Genomic DNA, 22,965 nt, shown 5'->3' on the forward strand with positions numbered 1-22,965 from the left:
ATTTCATACAAATAATCTGTTGTTTATTGTGGGAGTTATAAGGGCCCCATTTCACATCAAAACCATGACCCAAAAAAATTTCAACTCTTAATATCTTCTCGACTAATGGATCTGTACTCAAGAATAGTATAGCATACTAGTCAGTAAAACAGAGTGTGTAATAACACAAAATTTCATACAAATAATCTGTTGTTTATTGTGGGAGTTATAATGGCCCTATTTAACAACAAAACCATGACCCAAAAAAATTTCAACTCTCAATATTTTCTCGACTAATGGATCTGTACTCAAGAAAACTATAGCATACTACTCAGTAAAACAGAGTGTGTAAGAGCACTAAATTTCATATGAATAATCTGTTGTTTACTGTGGGAGTTATAAGGGCCCGATTTCATAGCAAAACCATGACCCAAAAAAATTTTCAACTCTCTATATTTTCTCGACTAATGGATCTGTACTCAAGAAAACTATAGCATACTACTCAGTAAAACAGAGTGTGTAAGTGCACAAAATTTCATTCGAATAATCTGTTGTTTTTTGTGTGAGTTATAAGGGCCCCATTTCACAACAAAACCATGACCCAAAAAAATTAAACACTCAATATCTTCTCAAGTAATGGATCTGTACTCAAGAAAACTATAGCATAATACTCAGTAAAATAAAGTGCGCAAGAGCACAAAGTTTCATACACATAATCAGTTGTTCACAGTGGGAGTTACAAGGGCCCCATTTCATAGCAAAACCATGACCCAAAAAAATTTCAACTCTCAATATTTTCTCGACTAATGGATCTGTACTCTAGAAAACTATAGCATACTACTCAGTAAAACAGAGTGTGTAAGAGCACTAAATTTCATATGAATAATCTGTTGTTTACTGTGGGAGTTATATGGGCCCCATTTCATAGCAAAACCATGACCCAAAAAAATTTCAACACTTAATATCTTCTCAAGTAATGGATCTGTACTCAAGAAAACTATAGCATACTACTCAGTAAAAATGAGGGTGTAAGAGCACTAAATTTCATACCAATAATCTGTTGTTTACTGTGCGAGTTATAAGGGCCCCATTTCATAGCAAAACCATGACCCAAAAAAATTTCAACTCTCAATATCTTCTCAAGTAATTGATCTGTACTCACGAAAACTATAGCATACAACTCAGTAAAACAGTGGGTGTAAGAACACTAAATTTCATACAAATAATCTGTTGTTTATTGTGGGAGTTATAATGGCCCCATTTCATAGCAAAACCATGACCCAAATAAATTTCATCTCTCAATATTTTCTCGACTAATGGATCTGTACTCAAAAAAACTATAGCATACTACTCAGTAAAACAGAGTTTGTAAGAGCACTAAATTTCATATGAATAATCTGTTGTTTATTGTGGTAGTTATAATGGCCCCATTTCACAACAAAACCATGACCCAAAAAAATTTCAACTCTCAATATCTTTTCAAGTAATGGATCTGTACTCAAGAAAACTATAGCATACTACTCAGTAAAACAGTGGGTGTAACAGCACTAAATTTCATACAAATAATCTGTTGTTTATTGTGGGAGTTATAATGGCCCCATTTCATAGCAAAACCATGACCCAAAAAAATTTCAACTCACAATATTTTCTCGACTAATGGATCTTTACTCAAGAAAACTATAGCATACTACTCAGTAAAACAGAGTGTGTAAGAGCACTAAATTTCATATGAATAATCTGTTGTTTACTGTGGGAGTTATAAGGGCCCGATTTCATAGCAAAACCATGACCCAAAAAAATTTTCAACTCTCTATATTTTCTCGACTAATGGATCTGTACTCAAGAAAACTATAGCATACTACTCAGTAAAACAGAGTGTGTAAGTGCACAAAATTTCATTCGAATAATCTGTTGTTTTTTGTGTGAGTTATAAGGGCCCCATTTCACAACAAAACCATGACCCAAAAAAATTAAACACTCAATATCTTCTCAAGTAATGGATCTGTACTCAAGAAAACTATAGCATACTACTCAGTAAAATAAAGTGCGCAAGAGCACAAAGTTTCATACACATAATCAGTTGTTCACAGTGGGAGTTACAAGGGCCCCATTTCATAGCAAAACCATGACCCAAAAAAATTTCAACTCTCAATATTTTCTCGACTAATGGATCTGTACTCAAGAAAACTATAGCATACTACTCAGTAAAACAGAGTGTGTAAGAGCACTAAATTTCATATGAATAATCTGTTGTTTACTGTGGGAGTTATATGGGCCCCATTTCATAGCAAAACCATGACCCAAAAAAATTTCAACACTTAATATCTTCTCAAGTAATGGATCTGTACTCAAGAAAACTATAGCATACTACTCAGTAAAAATGAGGGTGTAAGAGCACTAAATTTCATACCAATAATCTGTTGTTTACTGTGCGAGTTATAAGGGCCCCATTTCATAGCAAAACCATGACCCAAAAAAATTTCAACTCTCAATATCTTCTCAAGTAGTGGATCTGTACTCAAGAAAACTATAACATTCTGCTCAGTAAAACAGAGTGTGTAAGTGCACAAAATTTCATTCGAATAATCTGTTGTTTACTGTGGGAATTATAAAGGCCCCATTTCACAGCAAAACCATGACCGAAAAAAATTTCAACTCTTAATATCTTCTCGACTAATGGATCTGTACTCAAGAATAGTATAGCATACTACTCAGTAAAACAGAGTGTGTAAGAGCGCTAAATTACATACAAATAATCTGTTGTTTATTGTGGAAGTTATAATGGCCCCATTTCACAACAAAACCATGACCCAAAAAAATTTCAACTCTCAATATTTTCTCGACTAATGGATCTGTACTCAAGAAAACTATAGCATACTACTCAGTAAAACAGAGGGTGTAAGAGCACAAAATTTCATACGAATAATCTGTTGTTTACTGTGGGAGTTATAAGGGCCCCATTTCATAGCAAAACCATGACCCAAAAAAATTTCAACTCTCAATATTTTCTCGACTAATCGATCTGTACTCAAGAAAACTATAGCATACTACTCAGTAAAACAGAGTGTGTAAGAGCACTAAATTTCATATGAATAATCTGTTGTTTACTGTGGGAGTTATATGGGCCCCATTTCATAGCAAAACCATGACCCAAAAAAATTTCAACTCTTAATATCTTCTCGACTAATGGATCTGTACTCAAGAATAGTATAGCATACTAGTTAGTAAAACAGAGTGTGTAATTGCACAAAATTTCATACAAGTAATCTGTTGTTTATTGTGGGAGTTATAATGGCCCCATTTCATAGCAAAACCATGACCCAAAAAAATTTCAACTCACAATATTTTCTCGACTACTGGATCTGTACTCAAGAAAACTATAGCATACTACTCAGTAAAACAGAGTGTGTAAGAGCACTAAATTTCATATGAATAATCTCTTGTTTACTGTGGGAATTATAAGGGCCCCATTCCACAACAAAACCATGACCCGAAAAAATTTCAACTCTCAATATCTTCTCAAGTAATGGATCTGTACTCAAGAAAACTATAGCATACTACTCAGTAAAACAGTGGGTGTAAGAGCACTAAATTTCATACAAATAATCTGTTGTTTATTGTGGGAGTTATAATGGCCTCATTTTATAGCAAAACAATGACCCAAAAAAATTTTAACTCTCAGTATTTTCTCGACTAATGGATCTGTACTCAAGAAAACTATAGCATACTACTCAGTAAAACAGAGTGTGTAAGAGCACTAAATTTCATATGAATAATCTGTTGTTTATTGTGGGAGTTATAATGGCCCCATTTCACAACAAAACCATGACCCAAAAAAATTTCAACTCTCAATATCTTCTCAAGTAATGGATCTGTACTCAAGAAAACTATAGCATACTACTCAGTAAAAATGAGGGTGTAAGAGCACTAAATTTCATACCAATAATCTGTTGTTTACTGTGCGAGTTATAAGGGCCCCATTTCATAGCAAAACCATGACCCAAAAAAATTTCAACTCTCAATATCTTCTCAAGTAGTGGATCTGTACTCAAGAAAACTATAACATTCTGCTCAGTAAAACAGAGTGTGTAAGTGCACAAAATTTCATTCGAATAATCTGTTGTTTACTGTGGGAATTATAAAGGCCCCATTTCACAGCAAAACCATGACCGAAAAAAATTTCAACTCTTAATATCTTCTCGACTAATGGATCTGTACTCAAGAATAGTATAGCATACTACTCAGTAAAACAGAGTGTGTAAGAGCGCTAAATTACATACAAATAATCTGTTGTTTATTGTGGAAGTTATAATGGCCCCATTTCACAACAAAACCATGACCCAAAAAAATTTCAACTCTCAATATTTTCTCGACTAATGGATCTGTACTCAAGAAAACTATAGCATACTACTCAGTAAAACAGAGGGTGTAAGAGCACAAAATTTCATACGAATAATCTGTTGTTTACTGTGGGAGTTATAAGGGCCCCATTTCATAGCAAAACCATGACCCAAAAAAATTTCAACTCTCAATATTTTCTCGACTAATCGATCTGTACTCAAGAAAACTATAGCATACTACTCAGTAAAACAGAGTGTGTAAGAGCACTAAATTTCATATGAATAATCTGTTGTTTACTGTGGGAGTTATATGGGCCCCATTTCATAGCAAAACCATGACCCAAAAAAATTTCAACTCTTAATATCTTCTCGACTAATGGATCTGTACTCAAGAATAGTATAGCATACTAGTTAGTAAAACAGAGTGTGTAATTGCACAAAATTTCATACAAGTAATCTGTTGTTTATTATGGGAGTTATAATGGCCCCATTTCATAGCAAAACCATGACCCAAAAAAATTTCAACTCACAATATTTTCTCGACTACTGGATCTGTACTCAAGAAAACTATAGCATACTACTCAGTAAAACAGAGTGTGTAAGAGCACTAAATTTCATATGAATAATCTCTTGTTTACTGTGGGAATTATAAGGGCCCCATTCCACAACAAAACCATGACCCGAAAAAATTTCAACTCTCAATATCTTCTCAAGTAATGGATCTGTACTCAAGAAAACTATAGCATACTACTCAGTAAAACAGTGGGTGTAAGAGCACTAAATTTCATACAAATAATCTGTTGTTTATTGTGGGAGTTATAATGGCCTCATTTTATAGCAAAACAATGACCCAAAAAAATTTTAACTCTCAGTATTTTCTCGACTAATGGATCTGTACTCAAGAAAACTATAGCATACTACTCAGTAAAACAGAGTGTGTAAGAGCACTAAATTTCATATGAATAATCTGTTGTTTATTGTGGGAGTTATAATGGCCCCATTTCACAACAAAACCATGACCCAAAAAAATTTCAACTCTCAATATCTTCTCAAGTAATTGATCTGTACTCACGAAAACTATAGCATACTACTCAGTAAAACAGTGGTTGTAAGAGCACTAAATTTCATACAAATAATCTGTTGTTTATTGTGGGAGTTATAATGGCCCCATTTCATAGCAAAACCATGACCCAAAAAAATTTCAACTCACAATATTTTCTCGACTACTGGATCTGTACTCAAGAAAACTATAGCATACTACTCAGTAAAACAGAGTGTGTAAGAGCACTAAATTTCATATGAATAATCTCTTGTTTACTGTGGGAATTATAAGGGCCCGATTTCATAGCAAAACCATGACCCAAAAAAATTTCTACTCTCAAAATCTTCTCAAGTAATGGATCTGTACTCAAGAAAACTATAGCATACTACTCAGTAAAACAGAGGGTGTAAGAGCACTAAATTTCATATGAATAATCTGTTGTTTATTGTGGTAGTTATAAGGGCCCGATTTCATAGCAAAACCATGACCCAAAAAAATTTCAACTTTCAATATCTTCTCAAGTAATGGATCTGTACTGAAGAAACCTATAGCATTCTGCTCAGTAAAACAGAGTGTGTAAGTGCACAAAATTTCATTCGAATAATCTGTTTTTTACTGTGGGAGTTATAAGGGCCCCATTTCACAGCAAAACCATGACCCAAAAAAATTTCAACTCTTAATATCTTCTCGACTAATGGATCTGTACTCAAGAAAACTATAGCATACTACTCAGTAAAACAGTGGTTGTAAGAGCACTAAATTTCATACAAATAATCTGTTGTTTATTGTGGGAGTTATAATGGCCCCATTTCATAGCAAAACCATGACCCAAAAAAATTTCATCTCTCAATATTTTCTCGACTAATGGATCTGTACTCAAGAAAACTATAGCATACTACTCAGTAAAACAGTGGTTTTAAGAGCACTAAATTTCATACAAATAATCTGTTGTTTATTGTGGGATTTATAATGGCCCCATTTTACAACAAAACCATGACCCAAAAAAATTTTAACTCTCAATATCTTCTCAAGTAATGGATCTGTACTCAAGAAAACTATAGCATACTAGTCAGTAAAACAGAGTGTGTAATAGCACAAAATTTCATACAAATAATCTGTTGTTTATTGTGGGATTTATAATGGCCCCATTTCACAACAAAACCATGACCCAAAAAAATTTTAACTCTCAATATCTTCTCAAGTAATGGATCTGTACTCAAGAAAACTATAGCATACTACTCAGTAAAACAGTGGTTGTAAGGGCACTAAATTTCATACAAATAATCGGTTGTTTATTGTGGGAGTTATAATGGCCCCATTTCATAGCAAAACCATGACCCAAAAAAATTTCAACTCACAATATTTTCTCGACTACTGGATCTGTACTCAAGAAAACTATAGCATACTACTCAGTAAAACAGAGTGTGTAAGAGCACTAAATTTCATATGAATAATCTCTTGTTTACTGTGGGAATTATAAGGGCCCGATTTCATAGCAAAACCATGACCCAAAAAAATTTCTACTCTCAAAATCTTCTCAAGTAATGGATCTGTACTCAAGAAAACTATAGCATACTACTCAGTAAAACAGAGGGTGTAAGAGCACTAAATTTCATATGAATAATCTGTTGTTTATTGTGGTAGTTATAAGGGCCCGATTTCATAGCAAAACCATGACCCAAAAAAATTTCAACTTTCAATATCTTCTCAAGTAATGGATCTGTACTGAAGAAACCTATAGCATTCTGCTCAGTAAAACAGAGTGTGTAAGTGCACAAAATTTCATTCGAATAATCTGTTGTTTACTGTGGGAGTTATAAGGGCCCCATTTCACAGCAAAACCATGACCCAAAAAAATTTCAACTCTTAATATCTTCTCGACTAATGGATCTGTACTCAAGAAAACTATAGCATACTACTCAGTAAAACAGTGGTTGTAAGAGCACTAAATTTCATACAAATAATCTGTTGTTTATTGTGGGAGTTATAATGGCCCCATTTCATAGCAAAACCATAACCCAAAAAAATTTCATCTCTCAATATTTTCTCGACTAATGGATCTGTACTCAAGAAAACTATAGCATACTACTCAGTAAAACAGTGGTTGTAAGAGCACTAAATTTCATACAAATAATCTGTTGTTTATTGTGGGATTTATAATGGCCCCATTTTACAACAAAACCATGACCCAAAAAAATTTTAACTCTCAATATCTTCTCAAGTAATGGATCTGTACTCAAGAAAACTATAGCATACTAGTCAGTAAAACAGAGTGTGTAATAGCACAAAATTTCATACAAATAATCTGTTGTTTATTGTGGGATTTATAATGGCCCCATTTCACAACAAAACCATGACCCAAAAAAATTTTAACTCTCAATATCTTCTCAAGTAATGGATCTGTACTCAAGAAAACTATAGCATACTACTCAGTAAAACAGTGGTTGTAAGGGCACTAAATTTCATACAAATAATCGGTTGTTTATTGTGGGAGTTATAATGGCCCCATTTCATAGCAAAACCATGACCCAAAAAAATTTCAACTCACAATATTTTCTCGACTACTGGATCTGTACTCAAGAAAACTATAGCATACTACTCAGTAAAACAGAGTGTGTAAGAGCACTAAATTTCATATGAATAATCTCTTGTTTACTGTGGGAATTATAAGGGCCCGATTTCATAGCAAAACCATGACCCAAAAAAATTTCTACTCTCAAAATCTTCTCAAGTAATGGATCTGTACTCAAGAAAACTATAGCATACTACTCAGTAAAACAGAGGGTGTAAGAGCACTAAATTTCATATGAATAATCTGTTGTTTATTGTGGTAGTTATAAGGGCCCGATTTCATAGCAAAACCATGACCCAAAAAAATTTCAACTTTCAATATCTTCTCAAGTAATGGATCTGTACTGAAGAAACCTATAGCATTCTGCTCAGTAAAACAGAGTGTGTAAGTGCACAAAATTTCATTCGAATAATCTGTTGTTTACTGTGGGAGTTATAAGGGCCCCATTTCACAGCAAAACCATGACCCAAAAAAATTTCAACTCTTAATATCTTCTCGACTAATGGATCTGTACTCAAGAAAACTATAGCATACTACTCAGTAAAACAGTGGTTGTAAGAGCACTAAATTTCATACAAATAATCTGTTGTTTATTGTGGGAGTTATAATGGCCCCATTTCATAGCAAAACCATAACCCAAAAAAATTTCATCTCTCAATATTTTCTCGACTAATGGATCTGTACTCAAGAAAACTATAGCATACTACTCAGTAAAACAGTGGTTGTAAGAGCACTAAATTTCATACAAATAATCTGTTGTTTATTGTGGGATTTATAATGGCCCCATTTTACAACAAAACCATGACCCAAAAAAATTTTAACTCTCAATATCTTCTCAAGTAATGGATCTGTACTCAAGAAAACTATAGCATACTACTCAATAAAACAGAGGGTGTAAGAGCACTAAATTTCATATGAATAATCTGTTGTTTACTGTGGTAGTTATAAGGGCCCGATTTCATAGCAAAACCATGACCCAAAAAAATTTTAACTCTCAATATCTTCTCAAGTAATGGATCTGTACTCAAGAAAACTTTAGCATACTACTCAGTAAAACAGATGGTGTAAGAGCACTAAATTTCATACGAATAATTTGTTGTTTATTGTGGGTGTTATAAGGGCCCCATTTTACAGCAAAACCATGACCCAAAAAAATTTCAACTCTCAATATCTTCTCGACTATTGGATCTGTACTCAAGAAAACTATAGCATACTACTGAGTAACGAATAATCTGTTGTTTACTTTGGGAATTATAAGGGCCCCATTTCACAGCAATACCATGACCCAAAAAAATTTCAACTCTCAATATCTTCTCAACTTTTGGATCTGTACCCAAGGAAGCTGCAGCATATAACTTATAATTCAGTAAAGTGTAGGATATAAGTGAACAAAATTTCATGCCAATAATGTGTTGTTAACTGCGGGAGTTAGTTTTAGGTCAAGGAACATCAATTAGTATAGCTGCTAAAAAGCACCCAGGCGCTCGAGTTACCCTACTGTACAAAGTGAAAGGTAAATCTACATTCAGCAGACGAATGGAGCCATGTACAGTACTCTCTTCTGCGGAAGAGGATTTTTGTTGATAACGTCCATTGCCAGAGCTGGGTTTCCCATCAGTAAAAGCCATCTACTGATGAGTGTGTGGCAACTTATTAAAAAACTAGATATACCGAACCCTTTCAATAATAAGCTACGAGGTAAATCTTGGTAGAAAGCATTCCGGAACCGTCATCCTATCATTGCAAGAAGGATAAGCGAACTGTTTCTTTAGCCAATGTAATTAATACTAGTTTGAACGTTTTGTATAATGAAGTTTCTCGATAATTGAATGACGCAGATGCCCTAGAAGGTTTGAACGAAATTAAAACTCTCCGGTAGGATAGTTGTATAAGGGTTGATCGTCAATAACTGCATGAAAAAGCGTAATGTTGAAAAATATTACATTATTTAGGTAGGCCAATTTAAAAACCGATTGTTATTAATTATGAATAAGACTGATTTTTTTGTTAAAAATCTTAGTGGAACAGTGATTTAGGTATTTTGAATTTTTTAGGTCGTTTCAGGAATATACTTGTTGTCAATCACTGGTCCCACCCCATGTCAAACACTGGTACCACCGAAAATTCGGTATGTCAATCACCAGGTCATTGAAATACTTTAAAAACAGTAATAATTTTTGGTTGAAAATTTCTTTTATTAACCTCTAAATAAAAAATCCAAGGCCTAAAGACTGGGAATCGAACCCAGTACCACAATGCATATTAGCTTTGCTAGGTCTCGCCTCTTAACCCCTCGCCTACCGTGGCGCCTACCTCTCATTTATGTATGGCCCCCTTTAAACTATAAATACCCAAATACTCTGTTCATCTTGGCCCGAATTTTGTTAAAGTTTAGCAGGAAGAAATGGTTTGCATTTCCCAACAAGACATTAAAGTGCCATCCTGCAAAGAAGAAGTACTGCAATCGTTCAAATTATCAACGCGTGAACTGATTTTCATGAATTCTCTTCCAAATTTTATGTAGATATGGCTTTTTAGAGTCTCTATGGTACATACTTTAGGAACGGTGATTGTCCCAATGTGAGAACTATTAACATATTAAATAATAACTGTGAATCTCCACCATATTTTAATAAAATTTGGCAGGAAGAAGTGGCTGGGGAATTATTTGTTTATCAATAATTATATTATAAGTTGTTCAAATTAAGGAACCGAAAGAAAAATCTATTCAAAAGGTAAAAAAAATCTCCTTACTAAATATTTAGTTTAAAAAGGTAAGTGTAGGGTTGGAGCAGTACATTGATTTTATTAAATAATTTGGTTATTTCATGATCCAAGGTGACTTTTTCGAAACAAAATCTTTCAGTATATTCAAGTTAAGGGCCTACTAAAATATAGTATCTTCGTCCAAATGATCTGGAAATTTTCTAAATAAAAGTGATAAGCAATTATCTGTAGTGAGCGTAGTTTATAAAACAAGTTTGGAGTGGTATTTCGGAATCAAGGAAAGAATGAAGTTGTTACTGCTCGTTCATCTTTTATTCATGAAGGAGCAGTAACTCCTAGCTACCACTAAATTATCTTCTTGTATTCGATTTATTTATTTATCGCTCTGTAATTGTTTTTCTGAATTTCAAATACAAATAGTTATTTTCCGCATAATTTTGTGAAAGTAAGTATGTCCATTCTTTGAGAGTTTTCTTTCTGTTCGCAGCGAATTCACGACAAACATAAAAGCAAATATTAACAAGACTGAAAGTGTAACCACAGACACTTTCTATACTTTCTTTCTCATAAGTAGATTAGATTCGAACACAGTCTTGTTTCCCAAGCATTGCAGCTAAAAGAAGAGGCATTTTGTGCCAATCCTCTTGTAGCTGGGACCACGAAACCTTCGGTAGTCTGTTTGCCAATTTCAATCATCCATGATGGTACATCCTGAAAAGATTGGATGTTACAAACATGTAGTTAAATATGATAATTAAATTTTTTTTAATTTTTCTTTAATTATATTTATTTTATTATTGGTAAAACCAAAAAAACTATAAATGAGTTTTTATAGTTTAAATCTAATTATGAGCTATATTGCACATTTAAACCAGCAGCCATTGCAATGTTGTAGGAAAGGGCGTGGCTGTGGGCGTGGTCTACATGAAAGTTCCGACTTTTGATTGGCCAATCCAACCACTTATGGATTTACACCTCTACCTTGCATTCTGATTGATTAATTATTTAACTCTAATTATTTCATAGTTAAATATAGTTAAGGTTATACATAGATAATAAAGTTAAGGTTTTTTTTACTAATTTTGATAAATAGGTATTTGATAAATTATCAGATTATGCAACAAAAATTCAATATGTTTATTTATTAAACACTGTTTCGATACAAATATGTATATAACAGTGGGATTGACCCATATTTACATTTGCAAACATACTTATGAAAGTTCCAAATTATGGTACAAAATTAAAATTAACTAAAAACAATTCTTTTAATCCAAAAATTAAAATAACTTTCCAGTTAACAATAGACTTGTAAATAAATTAAAAAAAAAAATAATTGCATCTTTGAAAAAATAAAAATTATAAATTATGTATTTTTAAAGCAATTTTTATACAATTACAATTAATTACAATATGAAAATAACCATTCAATTGTAATCCTATTTATTAGTTTATCTTATTTATGTTTAAGGGAAAGAGTAATTTCGTTAGATTTGTACGATTTTAGGGAAAAACAAATACAAAATACAAAATTTGCTCAGATGTGGGTTAAGAGAAGTACGCCATGTTGTTAGATTATTACAGCGAATTGCCTTTTACTGAAAACAGATTTCCCAATTAATTATTGAATAAATTTATAGTTGAATAGGCGATTGTTAGTTCAGCGTTGAATAATATTCAATCCGAAAACTAATGAACCTATTCGGATAGTATCTATTCTCATATTGGTTTCAATAAAGTTAAAAATGCGCTAAATTTTGTAAAAAGAGAATTAAATATTTTTGAACGCATTTCAAGAGTAAAACTACAAAATTTTCCAGGCTAGATATTATTTAAAAAATTAGGTTATATGCAAATAGTTGAGCGGCAGAATTCTTTTAGCCAACAACAAGATACGGCATAAGCTCGTAATGCGAGTCGTAAAGCTAATAGAGAGCTAGAAGCAGCTAGATTCTGGTGGGTACTTTGGGTGTTTTGGGGGCAATAACACAGACTTCTGCACGTATGCCTGGTTTATTAGCACTACGTATGGTTCTCTTGAAGCGCTATCCTGAAAAATAAAAAATCTGGTAACATTACACACACGACTTGCTTTTACTATAGTTATTACAATACTTACTTATCAATGTATCGGTTGGGTTTGTCATAAGTTACTAGCAGGATTTCGAAGTATATCTGTTAAAACAGCCGAAAATAATTTGATATAAAAGTGACGGTTTTATTTTAATGTAAAATTCACAGGAGAGCTGTGTTTGGACTTAACTCTGGGATTTAACTGTTTTACCAGATTGTATAATAATAGGGACATACAGGGATTGAGCTTATCGAATAAGTTGATGGATTTGCGAAAGAGGGCAATGTCCAAACCGTTTAATTGAAAGTATTTTCAAGAAATGGAGGATGATGGAGTTAAAAGAGGCTCTGGACCAGATGGAAAAAGATGTCAATAAGCTAAGAACAGCTTTATAGGAGGCATTAAATCGGAAACTGTAAGTTGCATTTGGACTAGGAAACACTTCCTAGTTTTGGAGGAGGAAATGTCTGCACATTCCTTGTGTGTCTGACCAACTGAATACTGAAGAGAGACCAATAACAACTATATATGTAGTGAGGATTGAATTCTAGAAGACTTAGAACCATTATTTGGCTCAGTGTCCTCGCATTGTCCTGAGATTTAGGTATTCGATATTAGGTAGTGGTCAGATATTAAGGAAGGATCTCTGCCAGGTGAAGGCCAGCGATATTCTCAGATATTGTATTGAAAGCGGCAGACTGATCAGGCAACTGTGAGAAGTTTTTGGAGGGTTTTAGGATAAGAGCTTTTGGAGGCTTAGGTCCTTTGCATTTTTGAGTTGAGAACCAAGGAAGATTGTTTCCTGTAGCACCCCCAAAGATAGGATAAGAGAAATTCTTGTTAATTTGGCACCATATTTTCTTTTACAGGTATGCAGTTACGGGTTTTGGTCCTGGGATGGCTGTGGATGTCAGCTCGCAGATCTGAAGGAGCCATTTCCTGTCCAAACCAATGTATTTGCCTGTCACAAGCACAGGTAAGAATCTTACTATTTTTGAACTTCTTCTTTTTAAATTCTGTACTCTCTTATATTAGTAGCAGCAATTATTGCTATCGATAATGCTTTACAATAAACAGCAATGATTTAAATGTTGTGATTGGGTAAATAAGATTGAAATGGTTGGAACACGTAGAGAAGATGCCTGCGGGAAGGGAAGAAAAACCCAGGAGGCAGATGAATTCGAGGGTGCCCTCGATTTAGATGGCTGGATGATGTGAAGGAAGATCTTCGTCGGGTTGGAGTAATAATATGGCACCTTATAGGCCGCAGACCGTGACGAATGGAAGAAAACTTGTTGAGGAGATCCAGGTCCTACTTTAAGGACTGTTGAACCAAATAGTAACTACGTAAGAATGGGTAAATATTTGGAGTACCCTTTGAAATTTTGGATTCGTAAAGAACTAACTTCGATGTCTATAGTTGTAGGGAATACTAAAAAAGTAAATAAATTATAGGAAATTAAGTCTAAAACCTAATAGGGCGGCATGTCGTGGTCATTATTCTGCACCGAAGAATTCTTTTGTTTTACCTTTCATTTTCCAAAAGAAGGCGGCCATTTATGTTTATTTTAGCTCCGGCCATAAAAGTAGGTGACAGAAACAGAAAAGTAGAAATCTAGACGAACTGGAAGCCAATTCGGAGTTTGTCCCTTGTATTTTACCTTTCATTTTCCAAAAGAAGGCGACCCTTTATGTTTATTTTAGCTCTGGCCATAAAAGTAGGTGACAGAGACCGAAAAAGCAGAAATCTAGACGAACTGGAAGCCAATTCGGTGTTTTTCCCTTGTATTTTACCTTTCATTTTCCAAAAGAAGGCGGCCATTTATGTTTATTTTATCTCTGGCCATAAAAGTAGGTGACAGAGACAGAAAAAGCAGAAATCTAGACGAACTGGAAGCCAATTCGGTGTTTTTCCCTTGTATTTTACATTTCATTTTCCAAAAGAAGGCGGCCATTTATATTTATTTTAGCTCTGGCCATAAAAGTAGGTGACAGAGACAGAAAAAGCAGAAATCTAGACGAACTGGAAGCCAATTTGGTGTTTTTCCCTTGTATTTTACCTTTCATTTTCCAAAAGAAGGCGGCCATTTATGTTTATTTTAGCTCTGGCCATAAAAGTAGGTGACAGAGACAGAAAAAGCAGAAATCTAGACGAACTGGAAGCCAATTCGGTGTTTTTCCCTTGTATTTTACCTTTCATTTTCCAAAAGAAGGCTACTCTTTATGTTTATTTTAGCCCTGGCCATAAAAGTAGGTGACAGAGACACAAAAAGCAGAAATCTAGACGAACTGGAAGCCAATTCGGTGTTTTTCCCTTGTATTTTACCTTTAATTTTCCAAAAGAAGGCGACCATTTATGTTTATTTTAGCCCTGGCCATAAAAGTAGGTGACAGAGACAGAAAAAGCAGAAATCTAGACGAACTGGAAGCCAATTCGGTGTTTTTCCCTTGTATTTTACCTTTCATTTTCCAAAAGAAGGCTACCCTTTATGTTTATTTTAGCTCTGGCCATAAAAGTAGGTGACAGAGACAGAAAAAGTAGAAATCTAGAAGAACTGGAAGCCAATTCGGTGTTTTTCCCTTGTATTTTACATTTCATTTTCCAAAAGAAGGCGGCCATTTATGTTTATTTTAGCTCCGGCCATAAAAGTAGGTGACAGAAACAGAAAAGTAGAAATCTAGACGAACTGGAAGCCAATTCGGTGTTTGTCCCTTGTATTTTACCTTTCATTTTCCAAAAGAATGCGACCCTTTATGTTTATTTTAGCCCTCGCCATAAAAGTAGGTGACAGAGACACAAAAAGCAGAAATCTAGACGAACTGGAAGCCAATTCGGTGTTTTTCCCTTGTATTTTACCTTTCATTTTCCAAAAGAAGGCTACCCTTTATGTTTATTTTAGCCCTGGCCATAAAAGTAGGTGACAGAGACACAAAAAGCAGAAATCTAGACGAACTGGAAGCCAATTCGGTGTTTTTCCCTTGTATTTTACCTTTCATTTTCCAAAAGAAGGCTACCCTTTATGTTTATTTTAGCCCTGGCCATAAAAGTAGGTGACAGAGACAGAAAAAGCAGAAATCTAGACGAACTGGAAGCCAATTCGGTGTTTTTCCCTTGTATTTTACCTTTCATTTTCCAAAAGAAGGCGGCCATTTATATTTATTTTAGCTCTGGCCATAAAAGTAGGTGACAGAGACAGAAAAAGCAGAAATCTAGACGAACTGGAAGCCAATTTGGTGTTTTTCCCTTGTATTTTACCTTTCATTTTCCAAAAGAAGGCGGCCATTTATGTTTATTTTAGCTCTGGCCATAAAAGTAGGTGACAGAGACAGAAAAAGCAGAAATCTAGACGAACTGGAAGCCAATTCGGTGTTTTTCCCTTGTATTTTACCTTTCATTTTCCAAAAGAAGGCGACCATTTATGTTTATTTTAGCCCTGGCCATAAAAGTAGGTGACAGAGACAGAAAAAGCAGAAATCTAGACGAACTGGAAGCCAATTCGGTGTTTTTCCCTTGTATTTTACCTTTCATTTTCCAAAAGAAGGCTACCCTTTATGTTTATTTTAGCTCTGGCCATAAAAGTAGGTGACAGAGACAGAAAAAGTAGAAATCTAGAAGAACTGGAAGCCAATTCGGTGTTTTTCCCTTGTATTTTACATTTCATTTTCCAAAAGAAGGCGGCCATTTATGTTTATTTTAGCTCCGGCCATAAAAGTAGGTGACAGAAACAGAAAAGTAGAAATCTAGACGAACTGGAAGCCAATTCGGTGTTTGTCCCTTGTATTTTACCTTTCATTTTCCAAAAGAATGCGACCCTTTATGTTTATTTTAGCCCTCGCCATAAAAGTAGGTGACAGAGACACAAAAAGCAGAAATCTAGACGAACTGGAAGCCAATTCGTTGTTTTTCCCTTGTATTTTACCTTTCATTTTCCAAAAGAAGGCTACCCTTTATGTTTATTTTAGCCCTGGCCATAAAAGTAGGTGACAGAGACACAAAAAGCAGAAATCTAGACGAACTGGAAGCCAATTCGGTGTTTTTCCCTTGTATTTTACCTTTCATTTTCCAAAAGAAGGCTACCCTTTATGTTTATTTTAGCCCTGGCCATAAAAGTAGGTGACAGAGACACAAAAAGCAGAAATCTAGACGAACTGGAAGCCAATTCGGTGTTTTTCCCTTGTATTTTACCTTTAATTTTCCAAAAGAAGGCGACCATTTATGTTTATTTTAGCCCTGGCCATAAAAGTAGGTGACAGAGACAGAAAAAGCAGAAATCTAGACGAACTGGAAGCCAATTCGGTGTTTTTCCCTTGTATTTTACCTTTCATTTTCCAAAAGAAGGCTACCCTTTATGTTTATTTTAGCTCCGGCCATAAAAGTAGGTGACAGAAACAGAAAAGTAGAAATCTAGACGAACTGGAAGCCAATTCGGTGTTTGTCCCTTGTATTTTACCTTTCATTTTCCAAAAGAATGCGACCCTTTATGTTTATTTTAGCCCTCGCCATAAAAGTAGGTGACAGAGACACAAAAAGCAGAAATCTAGACGAACTGGAAGCCAATTCGGTGTTTTTCCCTTGTATTTTACCTTTCATTTTCCAAAAGAAGGCGACCATTTATGTTTATTTTAGCCCTGGCCATAAAAGTAGGTGACAGAGACAGAAAAAGTAGAAATCTAGACGAACTGGAAGCCAATTCGGTGTTTTTCCCTTGTATTTTACCTTTCATTTTCCAAAAGAAGGCGACCATTTATGTTTATTTTAGCTCTGGCCATAAAAGTAGGTGACAGAGACAGAAAAAGCAGAAAACTAGACGAACTGGAAGCCAATTCGGTGTTTTTCCCTTGTATTTTACCTTTCATTTTCCAAAAGTAGGCGACCCTTGATGTTTATTTTAGCCCTTCTTTTAACTCGACTAACCTAACTGCCCAGTGAATTGGTGAGCTCTGAAAAGTGTTTTCGCCTGTTTGTTTAACCCAATCCACTTTAAAACTATTCAGTAAAATGAAAATTCTAGTTAACGTAAGAGTGATAATGAAGTTTATTAAATTTAAAGTTGAAAAATGCCTAAAAGTACATTGAGTGAAAATTTGAAAATATGTTTGCACCGCAACAAGTAAACCCTTTCTTCTTATACATATTTATATGTAAGCCAATTTGCTTGGTGAATCATGTAACCAGTATAAAAACTGTTACTCCAACAGTGTGCGGGGTGCAATGGTTCAAGTTTAAAGCTTTGGAGTACTGAACTGGTAATGCAGTTACCCTGCTTAATTAGCATATTGCGTTATGAAACTGAATTCAATATTCTAGCGCAATCTACAGTCAATTTCACCCACTTATACGACTCTCGCTTCTGATTCTTTTAAGTTCAACATTTCCCATTTCTGCTAACTTAACATTTTTACTAAAAGTTACCTTGTTTCTCTATTAAAACAAGAGTACGATTTTTTTTTTAATGGAAAGAGTTGTTCGGGCACCCTCCACAAAAGCTCTTACATGAATTTATCCGATAAAATATTTTAAATAAAAGTGATAAACCTAAATTAGTTGGGAAGTAGGTACCATATCTCTAACTAAACTTCTTCCTCCATTTGCCCGACTAAGGTGTGTGGTCACGAAGAAGTATCAGAGCTACCTTCAAGTTTCTAGTCTTGGCTGCAAGCAAAACGGATGTGTTTTTGGTAGCAAAATAGATCTATACACTTCTCCTTTTAGTAACACATATGAGTAAGTCTCAACTACTAACTCCAAGTTGACACCCATCTTCTGCAGAGAAATTCAAGGAATACTGGAAAGCCAGCAGTCAGGGATGACCATACCCAGAGAGCCTACAAACACCTTATCTTCCATGCACTCCAAGGATGTTTAGAAGAAGACTCCTCTAAATTAATAAAAACTATGATGATACTGTCCTTTAAGATATATTCCGCTCAAAACCTAGTAGGAAATTCAAAGAATTGGATTATATCTATAGTTCTAATATTGACTATTCGCATAAATAGCCGTTCTTAAAACCACAAAAAACCTCTTATTCTGGCCAAAATAGCTGATTACTATACTGTTTTTCTTGTTTTTCTGAAATGAGTGAAGAGAAAAAGAACTAACCTGCTTCTAATAGTGCCGGCACAAATAGCTGATCTTAATATCAACAAAAACTTGTTTTTCTAGCCAAACTAGTAGATAGTTCGAAATTTTTCCTTCGTTCGTCGCATTAAGTTAAAAGAAAAAGGTCTACTTTTTTTCTAATATTTAGAACGGGCTAAATAGCCGTTCACATTACCACCAAAACACAGTTTTTCTGCCAAAATAGCTAATTGTTCCAAATGTTTTCTTGGTTTTTCGCAATGAGCGATAAGAAAAAGGTCCACTGTAGTTCTAATGTTACAGTATGTTCTTTGATAAAGCCAAACTCTCTTTTTCTGGCCAAAATAGCTGATAGTTCGAAACCTTTCTAAAGTGAGGGTTGTACGAGGGTCGTTTGAAAAGTCCGTGCAAAGTCAGAGAGATAGCACCACTGGCGCGTATCGAGGTTATGTTTAGTTAGTAGCATCTCTTGGAAGAACACACACCAAGTTTCAGCCAGATCGGTCTATTTCTTTGTGTTTGGCATTCGTTTGAATCGAGGAAGTCGAGTGATTTTCAAAAAATGGACGAAAAAGAATTTCGTGTGTTGATTAAACACTACTTTATGGAAGGCAAAACGCCTCAGGAGACTAAAGAGAAGCTTGATAAACATTATGGTGACTCTGCACCTTCGATTAGAACAGTTTATAAGTGGTTTCAAAATTTTCGGAGTGGCCATATGGGCACAAGTGACGCTGAACGTTCTGGACGCCCTGTTGAGGTTACTACTCCAGAAATCATTGATAAAATCCATGATATGGTGATGGATGACAGAAGATTGAAGGTGCGTGAGATTGCTAGCGCTGTGGGCATCTCGAATGAACGAGTACATAATATTTTGCATCAACATTTGGACATGACAAAGCTATCCGCAAGATGGGTGCCGCGATTGCTCACGCTTGACCAAAAACGAAATCGTGTGAAGTGTTGCAAGGACGGTTTGCAGCTGTTCCAGAAGAATCCGCAGGACATTAAGCGTCGTTTCGTCACTGTGGATGAAACATGGATACATCACTACACTCCTGAGACCAAAGAACAATCTAAACAATGGGTTACCAAGGGGGAATCTGCGCCAAAAAAGGCGAAGACCGTTCCTTCGGCCGGAAAGATTATGGCGACTGTCTTTTGGGATTCGCAAGATATAATCCTCATCGACTATCTGGAAAAGGGTAAAACTATTACAGGTGCATATTATTCATCGTTATTGGACCGTTTGAAAACCGAGCTGCAAGAAAAACGCCCACGATTGGCCCACAAAAGAGTCCTTTTCCATCACGACAACGCACCAGCTCACATCTCAGCAGTTGTGGTCGCAAAATTAATGGAAATAGGGTTCCAACTCGTTTCACATCCCCCCTATTCTCCAGACTTGGCTCCCTCGGACTACTATTTGTTCCCCAATATGAAGAAATGGCTGGCGGGAAAAAGATTTTATTCAAACGAGGAGGTGATTGCAGAAACGAATGGCTATTTTTCAGACTTGGACAAATCCTATTATTCGGAAGGGATCAACAAACTAGAGCAGCGTTGGACGAAGTGTATAAGCCTAAAAGGAGACTATGTTGAAAAATAAAAAAGATTTACCCCAAAAAATTAAGTAGTTTTTATTTTTGCACGGACTTTTCAAACGACCCGCGTACAACCTACCACATCTGTTTATTAAGCCTGCAGAACGAAGGATCCAGATCCTTCAGATCAGTAAAATTCAGTGTAGAAGGAAGTTGCTCAGTATTTTAATAATTGTAATGAGAAGAGGTGTTATGATGAGTGAACAGTCCAGATTTGGGATTTTTTGTAACAATATTGGATTCAGATTTAAGATGGAGGTCATCAAGTTATCCTTGGCTAGACAACATGGCCGAATCCTAGCCGAACAAACTTACTTTAAGCATTAAATATAATTAAATATGGATTTACCAGACGATATCGTATGACAAGAGAAATTGAAATATTTGAAACCCAAGCAGTTAATTTTGCTAAAATTGAATGAAGAGAATTGATTCGCCTGGAATAAGATACCGGACAGGAAATGAAGAACGAATCAAATTGCACGCTGATTACAGAGGCAACCAACTTAACCCTTAAGCAGTCCTACCAACAGAAGTGTTATACGACCGGGCGAGTGGACCAATTGGTAATCATCACTATGAACCTTACACCCAAAATGTGTGCTTAAATTACTTTTTTTAGTGACATTGCTTAACTGTAAGTAATCAATTACCATTTTTGGGCATGATTAAAGTAGGTTATTAAAAAATTAAGTAGACTGTTGTAAAAATACTTAAAAACTATCTTTTTATCAGACCAAACCTCAGTAAATTGGAAAAGGATTAAATCTTAACTAATAATAAGTATAGTAAATTTTGTATTATGAGATAAGAAAAAGCTTACATGACTGCGAACAGTGATGAACTTAGGTCACAAACTATAATCTGATTTAAAATCTCTCTATACAGTACCTGGGTTGACTCTTAAAATCAATTTTCACGTAAAAGATGAGGGATTGGAAAGCTAGCTAGCATGGAGAGCATTGATAAAGACATTGTCGAAATGTTAAATAAAATTTGGTGTTTCGTTTTTGGTTCTTACTGTTTTTCGTTCATGTTTCGTTGATGTTTCAATCATAAATTGAAAAGAATATTTGAAGAAAGCAAGTTAATTTTAGGTTGAAATTGATATGCTTTTCCTTAACGAACCGTAGATCTGAATTGTTAAGAAAATAGATAAGCAGATTAGTTTAAGAACTTCTCAAAAAAGCCAGTAGGTAGGATGGTTGAACGCTTTGTTATAAGATAACCAAGTTATCAAGCGATTCCTACAGTGGGTATGCTTTTAAACCGCTTTTTCAACTGCTGTATGGTCAATTCCAACACCTTTTTGAGCAAATGGAGTCCTGTCAGAAGACTCTGAACTTCTCATTCTACGGCGTTCAGTAAGACTGATTTTTCACATTTAGACTGAGTGACAATTGAGACTTGTCTTATCCTCATATGAGCACCGACCGTGTCTTTAGCCACTAGATGAACATAATTGAAGAGCTTGGTGCAAAAAGGAGTTATCTACAGTTTTTTTAAAATTTTTAGTAGGGACAAAAAACTAAATATGCTTTAAGATGTATTCCTTATGTTGTGTCTGCTGTAACGATTAGGTTAATATATTGTGATGGGGTCATTTGGGGCTCAATTTGAACTTTCTAGGGCATTTTTTAAGCTTGCTATAAGCAAAAGTTATTTTGCAGCTAACTCTTTTTTGCACCAAAATCATAATTTTCAGTAAAACTTTACATATTAAGTACTTTAGTCAACAAGATTTCTTGTTTTTGAGCTTTTAAGTGGCATTTTGTGTCTTGTCGAAGCGAATGTTAGATATATTATTATGTCTGTCAAAAAGAAAAATAATAATATCTACCTAATATAAACATTAAATAAACCTAATATAAAAATTTTTGTTTGATTGATTGCGTCATCTTTTCTGTTTGGAGCAAAAGAAAGTTATCTGCAGTAGAAAACTCATTTTTGCTCCAAATCTAACCTAGGTTAGAGAATAAGTAATAATAAACGAGTCTGCATAAAGACTCGTTTATGCACCAAAAGATGTAGAATTGAACATACAATAGGGGGCGCCACTAAACACATTTTCTGAAAAAAAATGTAAATAACTCCTTTTTGCACCAAGCTCTTCAATTCGCATCCTGACTTCTAGAGACTAGAGGAACAATCAGTTACGGTGGATACATAAACATCCGCACAAATTTGTGAGAAAATGACTCTAATACAATAGACTTTGTGTTTTTTATGTGCAGGTTTTGTGCAACACCGGCGGACTTACCGAGATACCTGTGACTGCTCTACCTTCCACCGTTGAACATCTCAGCCTTACCAAAAATAACTTTCCTATAATAAGGTAAAATGGAGTCTGTTCTTTACATTTACACTGGAAATAAACAAATCAGAGTGCGTGCTATTTAAAAAAATGAGCCTTAGATGTTAATATTCAACTCACAGTAAACGAGAAAAAAGAGATGTTGATATGTTTAGCGCTTTGAGTTGCACACAATTCCTCAACAGGGGATTCAGTTGAGCTTTAAAAAAAACAAAAAAAGCTCAGAGG

General features: G+C 34.8%; 1 protein-coding gene across 6 annotated transcripts in view; it reads left to right on the forward strand.

Moving 5' to 3' along the window:
* LOC141459569 (uncharacterized) overlaps positions 1 to 22,965 on the forward strand; it is a 153,282-nt gene that overhangs the window by 115,603 nt on the left and 14,714 nt on the right. For all 6 annotated transcript variants that reach the window (XM_074138799.1, XM_074138800.1, XM_074138797.1 and 3 more), the window contains 2 exons: positions 13,604 to 13,710; positions 22,658 to 22,758. In XM_074138799.1, coding sequence (XP_073994900.1) covers positions 13,606 to 13,710; positions 22,658 to 22,758 — 206 coding nt within the window. In that variant the 5' untranslated portion in view covers positions 13,604 to 13,605. The remainder of the gene's footprint in view (positions 1 to 13,603; positions 13,711 to 22,657; positions 22,759 to 22,965) is intronic.

The sequence above is a fragment of the Rhodnius prolixus genome, unplaced genomic scaffold (genome assembly GCF_049639745.1).
Source record: "Rhodnius prolixus isolate KJV_2025 unplaced genomic scaffold, Rpr scaffold_11, whole genome shotgun sequence".
In the NCBI taxonomy this organism is placed as follows: Eukaryota; Metazoa; Arthropoda; class Insecta; order Hemiptera; family Reduviidae; genus Rhodnius; species Rhodnius prolixus.